Consider the following 16,529-nt stretch of genomic DNA (forward strand, 5'->3'; position numbering starts at 1 on the left):
GGTTCCCACAAACCAAGTCCCTCAGATTAAATCCCAACTTGTTGCTTGCCATGACTGTTTCCATTGAGCCTACTGTATACCAAGAAGTGCATTGTTACCTTCTTTTTCTACACAGTGAAAATAAACTCAAATTCCCTTCGGTTTCACCACCTCTAACGGGGACATTCTCTTCGCTGAAGGTGTTAGTCCTTAATCGAACAGGGATAACATGGGCTGAGGTAATCATGTTTCTTTGCTTTATTACACAATTTAAATTGTTTGGTATAATAGAGATGGAAGGACACTGTGTCTTCATATTAATCATCCTGTTATCCAAATAATAGGATTCATTAAGCTGCCTTACAGAAAGGAGCTAAAAGTCATTGTCGTTAAGTAGAATTTTACATTTAAGAATCCGTATTCTCATTCATTCTCTGTCTTGTCTCAATTTGATTTGTTCTGGTGACTTAATGTTCACAGTGGTATGCAGTATAATGCATGCCAAGCTTTTAAAAGCCCTAGTGTCCCATGGCTTATTGAGCTTTTAGCTCCCTGAGTTTTCCTGCAATATTTTTTAAAAAATTTTTTGAGAGGCAGTTAGAGAGGGAGAGATAGAGAGCAAGGTCTTCCATCCTCTGGTTCACTCCCCTAATGCAATGGCTGGGACTGGGCCCGGCTGGAGCCAGGAGCTTCTTGCGGGTCTCCCAGGTGGGTGCCGGAGCTCAAGCACTTGGGCCATCCTCCACTGCTTTCCCAGGCCGTAGCAGAGAGCTGGATCAGAAGAGGACTTGAACCAGTGCCCACATGGGATGCCGGTGCCTCAGGCAGAAGCTTAGCCTACTTGCAGGATTTTCTAGAGCAGGAGCCAAGTGGCAGAAAGAAAGATTCTCACGTTCTTTTCTCATCTGCAGTTTAGCTCCTAGAATCTACTGTTGTATTCGGCAAGGTTCAAAGTGGATGTGTGGGTCCTTGGCCCGGGAGCATTGGGCACCTATCTGGCACTATTTCTTCAGGGGTTTACTGACTTCACTTATCCAGGCTTATCCACTTATCCACTTCCAAACTTGGTGCACAGAAGTCCATCCCCAGCTCATGCATGGAATGCCACAGAGGCAGCCCCCCCCCCCCCTTTTTAAGATTTATTTATTTGAAAGAGTTACACAGAGAGAGAGGAGAGGCAGAGAGAGAGAGAGAGAGAGGTTTTTCCACCCGATGGTTCACTCCCCAATTGGCTGCAACAGCCAGAGCTGTGCCCATCTGAAGCAAGGAGCCAGGAGCTGCTTCTGGGTCTCCCACGTGGGTGCAGGGGCCCAAGGACCTGGGCCATTTTCTGCTTTCCCAGGCCATAGCAGAGAGCTGGATTGGAAGTGGAGCAGCTAGGTCTCAAACCGGCACCCATATGGGATGCCAGCACTGCAGGCGGCAACTTTACCTGCTACGCCCCAGCTCCGCCCTTTAACTTGTGTCCTTAATGTGCCTGCAGCCATGGTGCTCCCTGCCTCGGCTCCTTCCTTGTCAGGCGCTTCCTCCCTCTCCAGGAAGGGCACCCGGTGGTAGAGAGGGCAGGGACGCTGAAGTAAGAACATTTGCAGTTGTTGAGAAATCTTCTCGGCCTAGTATGTTCTTTGCAAACCCAGGCTGACATCTAGAATTGAGAACAGGTGCTTACCCTCAGTTTCCTTCCTTTGGCTAAGCGAACAGTGAGCATGTCCAGTTCACTTTGTAACTGCCTTACCCCGACGGGCAGTGCCACCTCCCGCGGTGGCTCTGTGCTGCGGTGTTACATGCAGGCCTTTAACGTGCTTGAGGTGCTGTTGTGGGAACAGCAACTGAATTTCCGTGCGGGTGCTGGGAGTGGGCACGGGGCAGGAGTCGGCCATGGAGGCCGTCCCCCTGACTTGCGTTCCCTTCCAGGTGCTCCAGTGTGCCTCTGCGTGGCCCGTGCTGGAGGAGCTCTACCTGGAGTCTGACAATATTTGCATTTCAGAAAGGTAACAAGACTTGATTTAAGTGTAGGTCACCATTGAGTCATTCTGGATAAGTAAATGGTCTCAATTATATGATTACTTTTTTGAAGGGTTTGCAAATAACAGTTAGAAAAATACTTACTCACTGCCTTCCCAACTTCAAATGTCAACTGAAACGTCACTGATTGGTTTGAATCAAGGGGAATCATTAAGGCCCTGAATAAAATATACATGAAATCATGAATTTTCTAAGTTTTGCATAAATATATTTAATTTGCTGTTTCTAAGTGGAAGTTCTACAGGATATGTTGTAGGGATTAAATAATATTTTTAATTATCTGTTTAAGGCTAGTGTACTAAAGTGCATGGAAAAGCCTGTTCTCTGAAGTAGATGTGTTGTTGCCTAATCTTTTTATTAGTATCACTAAATTACTATGTAAAATGAACTTAAGCATGGGAAAATTTACAACAAATTATTAAAGGATTTAATTTAATAAGCTTTTGTTGTACATGATGATTTCATTCATTATATGGGCAAATGCAGGTATTTTTTTTTTAAAGAGATTTATGTATTTATTTGAAAGTCAGAATCACAGAAAAAGCTTTCATCCACTGATTCACTCCCCAAATGGCTGCAACAGCCAGGGCTGGTGCCATGGGCTTTTTCTGGGTCTCTCACGTGGGTGCAGGGGCCTAAGAACTTGGGCCATCTTTCACTGCTGTCCCAGGCGCATTAGCAGGGAGCTGGATTGGAAACGGAACTTGAGCTGGTACCCACATGGGATGCTGGCATTTCAGGCAGTGGCTTTATCTGCTACACCACAATACCAGCCCCACAGGTATTTTCAAAAACAGTTTGAGACAGAATCACATACAGTTAGAATAGAGGGGCCAGTGCTATGGCATAGGAGAGTAAGCCTCCTCCTGCAATGCCAATATCCCATATGTGTGCCAGTCCAGCTGCTCCACTTCCAATCCAGCTCCCTACTAATGGCCTGGGAGAGCAGAGGAACATGGCTCAAGTGTTTGGGCCTCTGCATCCGTGTGGGAGACCCTGGAAGAAGTTTCTGTCTTCTGCCTGGTCCAGCCTTGATTGCTGCAGCCATTTGGGGGAGTGAACCAGCAGATGGAAGATATCTCTTTCTCTCTCTCTCCTTTTCTTTCTGTATCTCTGCCTTTCAAATAAATAAATTTTTTAAAAAAAGCTCTTGGAAATAACTCTATTATTTTATTTAAGGAATGCAACTTCATGCATTTAATATATACAGATTTAGGAACATCAGGATTCTTCCCCCCCTACCTCCTTCCACCCATACTCCTGTCCTTATTTCTCCTCCCTCTTTCTTTCCCATTCTTACTTTTTAGAGAGGTCAAGTTTTCAGATAACTTTTATACTCATAAAATTAACCCTACACTAAGAGTTCTGATTAGTATGAAGAAAAAAAAAATTGTTCCTTGACAGTCAAGGCAAAGGCTGATCAAAATCAACGCATCTTTATGTGTCAGTTTTGCTCCTATAGATTGCATTTTAGCTGCTCTATTAGTTACCACAGATTAGAGAGACCATATGGTATTTGTCTTTTTGTGACGGGCTTATTTCACTAAGTATAATGGTTTCCATTTGCATCCATTTTCTTGCAAATGAAAGGATTTCATTTTTTACCGCAGTGTAGTATTCCACAGTGTATATATACACACCATAATTCCTTTATGCAGTCCTCTTTTGATGGTCACCTGGGTTGGATTCTGTATCTTAGCTATTGTAAATTGTGCTGAGATGAATATGGGGGTACAGATCACTTTTTTCTTAAAAAAAAAAAAAAAAAAAAGAAAACTCTTGGAACTAACAACAACAACAAAAAGTAGTAGTAATAGAGATTACCTGAGTCTACTGCCGTTTCCCCGGTTGGGAACAGGTGGCAAAACTGGTCTAGAGTCACAGACAGTGACAGGTAGTCAGGAACCTCGCACCACAAGGATCCCCCAGGTTACCCTTATAGTCATACACACGCCAAATGCCGCTGTCCTAGGGCTTTTTATTTATTTATTTTTTGAGATAATTAAGAGGTGATTCAAGTTGAAAAAATTTATTTTCCAAACAGGCCTACAGATGTTCTACAGATGGTCAAGTTATTAGACCTTTCCTCTAATCAATCAATTGATGAGAATCAGCTGTTTCTGATAGCATATCTGCCCAGGTAATCTGTACCTAAGATGCCCATTTTGCTCATGCTTAATACATTGTTAGTGAATGAACTTTTGTGTGCTATATATACTTTCTTATCAGAAACATGATGATGGAATTCCTAAATTGAGTAATTCTCTTTGGAGAATTTTTCTTTGAATTCATTGAGACTTGACTTGCAACCCATGTACAATGTAGACTATGTCTGTACTCGATAGCTGAATGACTGAGCTGACCCTGGTGAGAATGCCAGTCTCTGTTCATTACACTTGGGGAAGTAAGACCGTGCATGACTCTGTCCTCTGAGACTACTTGGCACCTGGCTCAGCCACAGGCTCCCGGAGCTGTTAGAGGATGGTGGCATCATTAGGATGCAGCATGGAGTCTCTATGCATTTCCTGCCATGGACTTTGTGGGTTCGAAGCATTCCCAAAGGATGGAATCTCAGGGTGTGCGGGAAAACTTAGAAAGCTAGTCTGGTTGATAAGCCTATGGCGTTTCATACTGTTCTGTGTAGTAAGATTTAACATTTTAAATTTCAGATTAGAACAACTGATCCTTTCTAACACTGGGATTTCTTCCATCCATTTTCCGGATGCTGAAATTGGTATGTAAGATTAATAAAATTTCCTTCACCCATCCTTGAACTCTTTCTTTCACCTCTGTGTAACCTCCTTCTCCTTTTTTTCTAGGGTGCAAAACATCTATGTTCCCGTCGTTGCAGTACCTTGTAGTAAACGACAACCGGATATCCCAAGTAAGAGCGTCTCCAGTGTGCACAGCACCTCACCGCTGATGTGCACTCTCCTGGTGGGGTTGGTAGGTTCCTTCTGTTAAAAACAGTGAAACTCCTCTTAGGAAGTCGAAATATCAAGAAGTTAGTTTTATTCCCATTTAAGCAAATTGTATTTATTTTTTAAAGGTTTATTTATTTGAAAGGCAGAGTTGGAGAGGCCTTCTGTCCAATGGCTCACTCCCCAGACTGCCGTTGTGGCTGGAGCTGTGCCGATCAGTAGCCAGGAGCTTCCTCCAGGTCTCCCACACGGGTGCAGGGACCCAAGGACTTGGGCCATCTTCCACTGCTTTCCCAGGCCACAGCAGAGAGCTGGATCAGAAGTAGAGCAGCAGTTGGGACTGGAACCGGCACTCTTAGGGGATGCTGACACTGCAGGCGGTGGCTTTAACCCCTACGCCACAGCGCGGGCCCCAAAGCACACTCTTTAAATGGCACAGTAATGGAGCAAGAGCAAGTGGTCTTGCTAGTGTGGTGCTCGTATGTGATGGAATTCCCAGCCTCAGATTAGAGCCTGGGGCTTTGTTTCTCTGTCGCCAGTTCAGATCACTGACAGAGTGGCCTGGAACATGATGCTTTTCTTCTTTCCCTTCGTGGGTTTAGTGGTCGTTTATCAATGAGCTCGAGAAGTTACAGAGGCTGCAGGCCTTGTCCTGCCTGAGGAACCCCCTGACGGCCGCAAGCCCAGACAGCAAAGAAGCGCAGACCACACGGCAGCTCATCATCGCCAAGATCGGTCAGCTGAAGACCCTGAACAAATGCGAGGTGGGCGCCCGCCTCGGGCCGGGGCTTGGGGGTTCTCTTTCAGACTGTAAAATAGGTTATCACAAAGTATGGAGAGAAATCCTACTTGAATACGGGCCGATCCCGCCGCGCTGCGCCCTGGTAAGGGCACTGAAGACTCCTGCGGCAGAAGCCTGCTGTGCTGCTGCCCCCGCGCGCGCAGGCTGGGGCCCGCAGCATGCTCTGGTGCTCGCAGCATGCTCTGGTGCTCGCAGCATGCTCTGGTGCTCTGGGGGCCGAGGCGGCGGAAAGCCTCCCTCCTCTGCTTCGGCCCCTCTTCCCCTGGCCGGCAGCCGGGGCCGCCTCTTGGAGTCAGCCAGCTCCTCCTGCGTGGGCACCTCCAGGCTGACCCTGGGAACTGGCTCGGATGGACACGTGCTCGTTCTCTCCCTCTCAGTGAGACTCCTGAGTGCGGTCGGAGTTAGTGCAGCGGCCAGCGGCAAGGGCGGGGAGTGAAAGCCCGTACGGAACTCGCTGGAGAAGGCCTTACCAGTGCACTCCCTGCCCCTCCTATCCACCTAGGTCCTGCCGGAGGAGAGGCGTGGAGCCGAGCTCGACTACCGGAAGGCTTTCGGAAGTGACTGGAAGAAGGCTGGTGGGCATCAGGATCCGGACAAAAACAGGCCCAGTGAAGACTTCCTCGCCGCGCACCCCAGGTTCCAGTTACTCTGCCTTAGTACGTACTGCGGGGCGGGGCTGCCTCTCCACCGGCCAGATTGCCCCTGGGTATCGAGGGAGGTTCTCCTGCTGCTTTCGGCCTGTCCTCATTTAAATGGACTGTAGGCCCCTTGGGGCAGGCAGGTAGATGAGCAGCCCTGGGCAGGAACTTGGCAGCCCATGTAGGTTCACAGGGAAGGGAAGGCGCCCCTTAAATCGAAGTCCCTCTCATGGTGGCGTGTGTTCACCAGAGAGGGTAGCTGCAGGCGGTGGGTCACACTCTTCACCCAGGAAGGGGGAAGCACACCAAGGTGCCTGGCTGTTACAGCTTCCCAGGGCTCACTACGGTGCAGGGAAGTTGAGAGTGGGTGCTCCCACCCAGGCTGTGGTGCCGAGGGCGTGTTGGGGGCTTGCCATGGAGGGTGCTTCCTCGGGCTTGGAAGCTAAGACCTCCTGAGTCTTTGTCCGTGATGTACTTTCCCATTTTGTTTTGATTTCATTATCATTCTACATCTCACTTTTATGTGATTTTCTTTTTTATATATTTCCTAATGCAAGAAGCTCACTGCATAAACGCTTCAGGCTGGAACATTATCTTTGAGGAAGAAAAGCCGCCTTTGGGAATTGCTTTCAAATTACTCCATTAGCTGGCCCAATTTCCTGGCCACTCTAGGTGAATTCTAAATCACGTGGGGGTAGGGACAGGCAGGCTCTGCTGCAGCAGTGGGGCACTGTGGTCGTTTGGCTAAGAATGCCAAAGGCGGAAGCAGATCGGTGGGGGCATGCAGAGGAAATCTGGCTGGTTGGCCTAAGGCAAGAGAAAGTAACAATAGATCCTCCTCCTCTAACGCTTGGCTTCCAGGTTTAAATCGTGGGCCATTCTGACTGGCATGAAGTCTTGAGCTCTCCCACGCTCTCTCCCCCAGGACACGCATCAATCCTTTGTCCCTTTGGTCCATGCCATATACCCTACCTGCCCTGTAGTTGAGTAGCCATCTGCATTGTCAGGGTGTCACGGTGCTTGTAACCACTGTTTTACTTAACGGCCCCAAAGCCACAGCACAGTGACGCTGGCGACTCAGATATGCTGAAGAGAGGCTTTGCAGTTCTCATTAAGTGAAAAGGTCAAAGCACAGGAAGATATTGAGTGACCACATTCATGTAACTTTTTAGTCTACTGTAATTGCTGTATTAATTTATCTAATTCACAAATTATATACATTATCTCTGGTATGTTTATTTAGGAAATAGCGTAGTATATATAGTGTTCACTACTATGGCTTATTTCAAAAGGCTCACGGAAAATGGAATTAAAAGTTAAGAGCTTCTGTACTCTTACAAGTTGTATAAACTTTTCCATAATACATGGAAATGTATGTTATGAAAAAACTACACACGGATTTTTTTTTCGGTACCAAAGTAAACTCCTAATTCCATTTCCTGTGTGCTTTCGGATGTCCACTTGCAGCTGTGGTTGCTGGCGTTCACTGGGGAATCCTGTAACACAGCAGGGGTGTGCACTCCAGGCACAGGAGTTAGTGTGCGGTGGTGTCCCTGCCACCCAGCCTAGTACTGCATGACCTGGCAGAAACCTGCTGAATGTGTCCTATGACTGGTGTCCCCACAGTACCCGACATTCCCCTCAGGCCGCAGCAAGAAAGGAAACTGTTAGCAGAGGGGAAGCTGGACAGACGCTCGCCGATGTGCAAGCACAGTTGTATCTTGCTAGTTGGAGTCAGGGCACCGTCGGCCTTTGAGGAACGAGAAGGTGGCACACAAGTGACAGAGGATTCCACCCTTGGAGGTGTGGCCGCCTAACTCTTCTAACAACTGCATAAAAGGAAACAGATCACAGCTTAGCATTCCTGCTGATGCTAGAGTATCCTGGGGAGGGAGAAGGCTCTGCTGACACCCACCTGTAGACTAATTCCTTGCAAGGCCTTTGGTTTAGCATTCATTTCTTTTTGTTTCTTAAACAGAATATGGTGCACCTGAGGATGCGGAATTCCAGATACAACAACCATTTATGCTCAAAAACCAGCTGCTAAGTGAGTCCCACATTCAAATACAGCCTGTTGCTAATGTACATAGCAATGACCGGATGGGGATGTATTTCTCTTAGGTCAGTGCCTGAGTCTGTGAGAAATGATGAATTCTCAACCATTAGATCTAAGTTCTTAGGTTGGATGTTTTTGCAGCTCCCAAGCTTTAAACCCAACGTGTTACAAGTAGGGGAAGGATCTGAGTAGTGAGTTGGCGGCCTGACTTTAGAGCTGGCTTTTCACGTGTGAGAAGTGTCAGCAAAGGCAGACTGAGGGGAAGAGAGAAAGCCACAGGATGTTGGTCTGGCTATTTTTTGTTGCTGATTCATGGAAATATATGGAAATACGAATTGAAGGGATTTTCAAATCATTGAGACCTGTTTTTTTTTTTTTTTTTTTTTTAATTTATTTATTTGAAAGGAAGAGTTACAGAGAAGCAGAGAGAGGGGTCTTCCATCCACTAGCTCATTCCCCAAATGGCCGCAATGGCTGGAGCTGCACTGATCTGAAGCCAGGAGCTTCTTCCAGGTCTCCCACGTAGGTGCAGGGGCCCAAGGACTTGGGCCATCTTCTACTGCTTTCCCAGGCCACAGCAGAGAGCTGGATCACAAGTGCACAGCCAGGACTCGAAGCAGCGCCTATATGGGGTGCTGGTACTGCAGGCAGTGGCTTTACCTGCTATGCCACAGCGCCAGTCCCAAGACTTGTTTCTTTAATAGGTTTGATCCAAGTTATACTGAACAGCTGCATTAACTTGTTTGTATGATGTAATTCCTCATCATAGTATCAATTAGCCATTTCCCTTTTTCTCTTTAAAGCACTGAAGATAAAATATCTTAATGAAATGGATCAGAAAGTCCTGGAGAAACAACTGCCAGGTATGAATGAGAGCCTCTTTTCCTTCCATGTATTTCTATTCACTGGCCCAGGTAGGAGTCGACTGGAATGAAAACACCCAATTCATATCTCAAAGTCTGGACCTCAGAACTTAGAGGTTTTCATTAGTCTTACATGTTCTAAAACATGCAGATACTTTTTGAAACAATGAAATTAAAAAAAAGGTAAGTTTATTTTTGTGTAAAATCTTTTGCAATCTAGGCATTGCTTTTCCATAACACATACTTTTGAGGAGCTTTTGGAAGGTCTCTTGTACAAGCACTCATGCTAGAACCACTCCTCCACCCTTCCAATTTTCAGGTCTCCCATGTTATCAGCTTATTTAGAAAACAGTTTTAGGGGCCAGTGCTGTGGTGCAGCGGGTTAATGCCCTGGCCTGAAGTGCCAGCACCCCATATGGGCGCCGGTTCTAGTCCTGGCTGCTCCTCTTCCAATCCAGCTCTCTGCTTTGGCCTGGGACAGCAGTGAAAATGGCCCAAGTCCTTAAGCCCCTGCACTTGCGTGGGAGACCCGGAGGAGGCTCCTGGCTCTGGATTGGCTTGGCGCAGCTCCAGCCGTTGCGGCCATCTGGGGAGTGAACCAGTGGATGGAAAACCTCTGTCTCTGCCTCTCTATAACTCTTATTAAAACTGGAAACCCCTACATGCTCAGAGGAATGCCCCCAGCCCACTGCTGTGTACTGCTCAGGTCGTTAGCCTGCAGGTAGGGTCGTTCTTATCCTCCCCTCAAGAAGAGGGAGCAGGTCCTAGTGAATCGGACTGTGAGTCACTGCGACATCTGTGACTCTTACATCCTGTCCGTACTGACCAGAGCTCCTGCAGGCACCATTCTCAGATGCTGTCGTCTTCTTTATTTATTTGAGAGGGAGAGAGAGAGAGAAAGGTCTTCCTTCCATTGGTTCACTCCCCAAATGGCTGCAATATCCAGAGCCAAGCTGATCCGAAGCCAGGAGCTTCTTCCGGGTCTCCCACACGGGTGCAGGAGCCCAAGTACTCTGGCCGTCTTCTACTGCTTTCTCAGGCCATAGCAGAGAGCTGGATCCGAAAAGGAGCAGCTGGGACTAGAACCGGCACCCATATGGGATACCTGCGCTTCAGGCCAGGGCTTTAACCCGCTGCACCACAGCGCAGGCCCCTAAAACCATTTTCTAACTGAGCTGATAACATCGGAGACCTGAAGGTTTGAGGGTGGAGGAGAGCTCCTAGCATGATTGCTTGTACAAGAGACCCATATGGGATGCCGGCACTGCAGGCAGAGGATTAACCTACTGTGCCACAGTGCCGGCCCTAGATGCTATCTTCTGATAGATGCACCGAAATGGGCTTTGTAAACACTACTTCAAAAAAAGAAGAAAAAACCTTTAAAATTTTTGTGCTGTTGGAACTGAATTAGTTTAATGTGGAAAATAAATACTTTGGTGGCAGTAAATTAGATCAACATTTAACTTACCTTCAGCTTCTACTCAAAAGAAAAATTATATTTGAGTGTGCTATGATACTGTGAATTCTCAAGATTAACTCAGTTCATAACTAAATGCTGAAATACAAACATATTAAATGTAGAACAGTAAGGATCTGAAGATGAAATGAAGTAAAAATTGGCCTGCATGACCAGTGAACCTTCTTTGCTTGTCAGCGCAGTAAATTCACATTGATTTTTAAATTAGCTTGTATCAGATAAACAAGCTCATTCTGACACTGCGTGTGGGAGGCCATGGTCGTGTTCCAAATACCTTTCTGATTGAGAAGCATCAAGTTCATGTTAATTTACCAATATTTCTCCACTTTTTGCTTTACTAACCATTAATTTCTGTTTCTGGGATCTGTACTTTTGCTTGTTTTATGCAGTGAATTTACAGTTCTTCACACTGTCCGTAAAGGCCCTCTTAGGGCCGACGACGTAAATAAAGAGGACCAGGACCTTTAGGTGATGGCACTGGCTTCAGATGTCTTTGCATTTTTCCTTTCTCTTTGCAGACAAATCAATGCATGGGACTGCTACCACTATGGGCTGTTTTCCCAAGAATATCGTAATTAGGCCTGAGTTGGGCTTTCTCCTCCAGGCTCTCTGGGAAGGCACTGAGACAGAGCTGGGGACTGGGGTCTAGGCCTGTGTGGGATTGCAGTCCTGGCCTGTGGTGACAGTCCCATCCCCTTCTTTTCTTCTACTTGCACACCTGAGTGGTGTCCCTGTCTCTAGAGATTCAGTTACTCATTCTGAGAACACTTACTATGTCCATGTTCCATTTACAAGTAGCAGAGATTAAAATTAGCCACAGAAATTATATTTAATAATCACTGCTGGGGCTGGCGCAGCAGGTTAAAGCCCTAGCCTGAAGTGCCAGCATCCCATATGGGCACCGGTTCTAGTCCCAGCTGCTCCTCTTCTGATCCAGCTCTCTGCTGTGGCCTGGGAAAGCAGTACAAGATAGCCCGAGTCCTTGGGCCCCTGCACCCGCGTGGGAGACCCAGAAGAAGCTCCTGGATCCTGGCTTTGGATCGGTGAGGCTTCGGCCGTTGCAGCCATCTGAGGAGTGAACCAGCGGATGGAGACCTCTCTCTCTGCTTCTACCTCTCTCTGAAACTATTTCAAATGAATAAAATAAATCCTAAACAAAAACAAAAAAACAACACTGCTTTAAGCTATTCAGAATCAGTTCTATATCCTATAAACACAGCAGTAAGTCAATAGATTACATGTATTCTTAAAGATTTTTTTTTTTTTTAACTTATTTCAAGTCAGGGTTAGAGACTGGGGGGACAAAGAGAAAGATCTTCCATCTGCTGGTTTACTCCCCAGATGACTGTAACAGCCAGACTAAAGTCAGGAGCTTATCCTCCCCATGGGTGGCAGGGTTCCAAACACTTGGGCCATCTTCCGCTACTTTTACCAGGCCATTAGCAGAGAGTTGGGTCAGAAGTAGAGCAGCCAGGACCTGAACTGGTGCCCATAGGGGATGCAGGTGTGGTAGGTGGTGGCTTTACCTGCCGTACCACAATGCTAGCACCAAACTTCAAAATTTTTTGAACCAAAATAAACTTTTTAATTCCATGAACTCTTTGAAAATTATCTTATGTAATAAACAGAAGTTGAAACTAAGCTATGAGCTTAAAGCTACATAAACATGAGGCTAGTGGCAGCCATACTGAATATCAGTTTAAGACCTTCTTTCTCCTTGGATGCATGATAGTGCATTGTACGCTTGTACCAGAGTTTATCCAAACATTTTCCCACTGTAAACTAATTTTTTACAGCCCCTACAATTTCACCAAAAGGATTTACTCATTTTTTATTCCAGCCATTATAGTTTGTTATTTTGCTAATCTGATAGGCAAAAACATTACTTTTCTTGCATAAGGTTTAGGAACACATGGGGCTGGCATCGTGGTGTAGCGGGTGAAGCCACCACCTACAACGCCAGCATTCCATGTTGGTGCCAGTTTGTGTCCCAGCTGCTCCACTTTATCCAGCTCCCTACTAAAGGCCTGGGAAAAGCAGAGGATGGCCCAAATATATGAGTGATCCAGATAAAGCTCCAGGCTTCACACACCCTTATACACCAAAATTTTAACACTGGTCATAGGGAGATGAAAAGACAAGTAATTGACAATGTTCATATTTTTGAATGTTAAAGTAATCATGGTGCCATGGGGAGGAGAGAGGGAGACAGATCTTCCTTCTGCTGGTCACCCTCCAAATGGCTGCAGTGGCCAGGCTGAAACCAGGAGCTTCTTCCAGGTCTTTCACGTAGGTGGCAGGGGCCAAGCACTCGGGCCATACTCTGCTGCCTTCCCAGGTGCACTAGCAGGGAGCTGGACAGGAAGCAGAGCAGCCAGGATGCTGGCGCTGCAGGTGGTGACTTACCTGCCGTGCCACAGTGCCAGCCCCCTTTCCCCACCCTTTTCTTCTACAGACTGAGTGCAAGTAGGCAGATGTATTATCTCTTTGAAAGGCAGACTGACAGAGAAGTAGAGATCTATCTGCTGGTTCACTCCCCAAATGGCTACACTGGGCAGGGGCCCACACCGTCATGCCATCTTCGGTTGTCTTCCTAGGTGTATTAGCAGGGAGCTGGATGGGAAGCGGGGGAACAGGTACTAGAAACAACACTCAGATATGGGCAAGCCAGTGTGGCAAGCAGCAGCTTACCCCGCTGTACCACAACATGGGCCCCAGAATTGTTTTATGACCAAACTTTTTGTTTCTGGCATAGATTTAGGCACCTAAAATGGGCATATCATCTCCTCTAGAAGACTGCCAGCTCTAAATGAAACCTACGTCTTTGAAAGGACTAGATTACCACCTATTTACCAACAAAATTGTAACTAAAATATATCTGTACATTAAATCCATAAAGAAAAGACCAGGTTTTTATTCTAAAATAACATTTATTATCACAAGTTGCATAAAAACACACAGCTTTTAAAAAAATGATTTGATAGAAAAATATTTGTTTGAATACACTGTGATATTTGTAGGAACACCACACTATTGCCGTACCTCCAGCTAAAGCTTCAAAGAAACTATATTTCTCATAAGGAAAATATCCAATATTTACCACAACCCTCTTTGGAAAGAAGTTCTTAGTGTTTTCTGAACAAACCAAAGCATTTACTGTTCAGCCCCACTCCCGTGCCTGGCGGTCACTTGGGTGTGTATTTAACACAGTCACACACTGTGTAGTTACGAATGCAATGCTACGTGGGGTCTACATGTTCATTTTACAAGGAGGAAGCTAAGGCACCTACGCCCCCTCCAGAGTTCTTTCAATAATTGGTAAGGAAGGAATCACAAAGGTTTAAAGAGAAAATGTAATGATTTCATGCCACTGATTGTTCTGTGCAGGGATGACTATTTCTGGTTTATTCAGATTAATGAAGAAACAGCAAACAGTACTAAAATGGAGTGAAAGCGTGTCGTCAAAGGGCACTTGGGTCAGTTCCCACAGTGTCAGCCAACTCGCGTCTCTGCCCTTTATGTGGGTAGCAGGAAACTGCAGACACAGCTGTCCCTCCAGGCCTGCTCTCGGCACTGAGCTAGTTTTACAGGTACCTGTCCTTGTGAGAGAACTGATGGGATTTTTCTTTTCCTTGACAGACTCCATGACAGTTCAAAAGGTGAAAGGACTGCTGTCACGTCTTCTCAAAGTTCCTGTGTCAGAACTTCAGCTGTCCTATGAAAGTCCCAAAGTAAGTTGCCCAGCAAAATGCAAAGCCAATCCTAGCTCCCCACTGTTGGCAAGCGATTCCAGCTGTCTCCCTGTAACACTGACTGCAAATGGGATCACATGTCTACCAGGCAGTGTGCCGGTGGTTTTGTTTCTGACAGGGAGGGTACATAGAACATGCTTTGTTAGATCGGTCTTAATCCTCTCTCCCTCAACCTTTGTTCTAATTTTAGATGCCGGGCAGAGAAATTATACTAGAAAATGACCTACAGTCACTGCAGTTTTATTCTGTGGAAAGTGGAGACTGTCTATTAGTGCGATGGTAACACCAACAAATACAATTTAGAGACTAAACTGTGTATCATGACCAGGGTTCACTGGAAATAAATGATTCAGGTAAAACAAAGGATGTATGTTTTGTTGGGAGGAAACTATTTCTAGGGTTTGTATATAATACCATAATAAAGGTTTTCTGATCTTCATATTTATTTTTATAGTTCATCATTGCATCTCATGTGTAGATTTAAATATTAAATAGAAACTAGCTAGTCTAATGAAGTCTGAACATAGTTAATGTCTGCCATAAGACTAGTAATAATGGAATTCTCTATGGATACTACTTTTAAAAGGTTACTAAAATGATTTGGTTGCTCATTTTGGGACATGTCCCTTACGCTTAAGGAAACATGACCTCTACTATGCATAACATAAATGCTATCATCTGTCTTCTCAGTTGTACTAGCTGTAGAGTACTTAGACCAGTCACCTGCCTTCCCACAGACACACCTCCACTGAGCGTGTCCTTCTCTAGAAGGCTGCCAGCTCGGAATGAATGCCACTTGCATGGGTGAGCACTGGGCCGTGGCAGGAAGAAACAGAGTCCTGACGGCACTAAAGCCCTGAGAAGTGTTTGCTTTTTCTTATTCACGAGAATTTGGCATTTTTTTTTTATAAAATAGGAGTACCTAACTGTGATCTTTAGGACTTAAGTTCAACAGCAAAATCAATCTACTATAGAAATGATCTTTAAAACGAAGGTCCAGAACTTAGAATTATATTGGCTCTCTGTCAAGTTCAAGTCACACACTTCAGAGATCCCCAACTTTGGTATAAGTGACCAGTGCACAGAAAACACCCTATGATCACACAGCATTTCTGTGAGTTCTTTCTGGCCCCCAGTTATCCTAATTAAGCTATTCTGCCATTCACACTGAAGTTGAAATTCTCCATGTACTACTCAGATTTTCTGAATGCGGCCAAGTTTTAACCAGAAGTGATAAGTAATGATGACTACTAACTAGCATTAGCCATATGCGTCATGACTTAGAAATCTTTCTTTTATAAAATAATGTGGAACTTTTATCTTCCAACATACGGATAAAAGCTTCTTTATGCTATAGTATTTGTGGTTTTTACAAAGGACATCCGTGCGTGTGGGAAGAATGCCACACTGGTTACAGGTAACAGGGCTGGCCCTGCTGTCTACTGCCCAACCGCGGGCTTGCCGCAGCTCACCATCCACCTACCACACTTCCCGCACTGCCACTTCCAGTCACGGTTACGTGGCTTCACACTGACAGGGGTCGCCGCACAACTCCTTCCGTCTCCACAGTTCTGTTAGTTCTTGCGGTGAGTACTGAGGGGAAGACAACATCCCTGTCTCACAGGTCTTCTCACACAGCCACAGGCTGTCCTGTTGGAAAACAACACAAGCTGACTTGAAGTTCTGGAACTGTGTGAAGAGGGACCGAAAGCATGCACACAGGCAGCTTGTATGTTTTTATTTATTTTTATTTTTATTTTTTTTATTTTTTGACAGGCAGAGTGGACAGTGAGAGAGAGAGAGACAGAGAGAAAGGTCTTCCTTTGCCTTTGGTTCACCCTCCAATGGCCGCCGCGGCCGGCGCACCGCGCTGATCCGATGGCAGGAGCCAGGAGCCAGGAGCCAGGTGCTTTTCCTGGTCTCCCATGGGGTGCAGGGCCCAAGCACCTGGGCCATCCTCCACTGCACTCCCTGGCCACAGCAGAGAGCTGGCCTGGAAGAGGGGCAACCGGGACA

The 16,529-nt window shown here is 46.0% G+C and overlaps 2 protein-coding genes across 9 annotated transcripts in view; one reads left to right on the forward strand and one right to left on the reverse strand.

Moving 5' to 3' along the window:
• The window catches only part of TBCE (tubulin folding cofactor E), an 88,387-nt gene extending 73,435 nt beyond the window's left edge, over nucleotides 1-14,952 (forward strand). For 2 of the 5 annotated variants that reach the window (XM_002717344.5, XM_070055539.1), the window contains 11 exons: nucleotides 116-218; nucleotides 1,894-1,970; nucleotides 4,049-4,144; nucleotides 4,674-4,738; nucleotides 4,824-4,888; nucleotides 5,528-5,689; nucleotides 6,230-6,383; nucleotides 8,344-8,412; nucleotides 9,225-9,284; nucleotides 14,401-14,492; nucleotides 14,704-14,952. In XM_002717344.5, the coding sequence (XP_002717390.1) occupies nucleotides 116-218; nucleotides 1,894-1,970; nucleotides 4,049-4,144; nucleotides 4,674-4,738; nucleotides 4,824-4,888; nucleotides 5,528-5,689; nucleotides 6,230-6,383; nucleotides 8,344-8,412; nucleotides 9,225-9,284; nucleotides 14,401-14,492; nucleotides 14,704-14,796 (1,036 nt within the window). In that variant the 3' untranslated portion in view covers nucleotides 14,797-14,952. Of the gene's footprint in view, nucleotides 1-115; nucleotides 219-1,893; nucleotides 1,971-4,048; nucleotides 4,145-4,673; nucleotides 4,739-4,823; nucleotides 4,889-5,527; nucleotides 5,690-6,229; nucleotides 6,384-8,343; nucleotides 8,413-9,224; nucleotides 9,285-14,400 lie in introns of all 5 variants that reach the window. The other 3 variants (XM_051820727.2, XM_017347724.3, XM_051820728.2) reach the window with 3 other exon arrangements.
• Nucleotides 13,672-16,529, reverse strand: part of B3GALNT2 (beta-1,3-N-acetylgalactosaminyltransferase 2) — a 73,624-nt gene continuing 70,766 nt past the window's right edge. For all 4 annotated transcript variants that reach the window (XM_017347726.3, XM_002717323.5, XM_051820730.2 and 1 more), the window contains 2 exons: nucleotides 15,997-16,163; nucleotides 13,672-14,476 (listed from right to left, as the gene is read on the reverse strand). In XM_017347726.3, the coding sequence (XP_017203215.1) occupies nucleotides 16,029-16,163 (135 nt within the window). In that variant the 3' untranslated portion in view covers nucleotides 13,672-14,476; nucleotides 15,997-16,028. The remainder of the gene's footprint in view (nucleotides 14,477-15,996; nucleotides 16,164-16,529) is intronic.

The sequence above is a fragment of the Oryctolagus cuniculus genome, chromosome 13, assembly GCF_964237555.1.
Source record: "Oryctolagus cuniculus chromosome 13, mOryCun1.1, whole genome shotgun sequence".
Taxonomy (NCBI): domain Eukaryota; kingdom Metazoa; phylum Chordata; class Mammalia; order Lagomorpha; family Leporidae; genus Oryctolagus; species Oryctolagus cuniculus.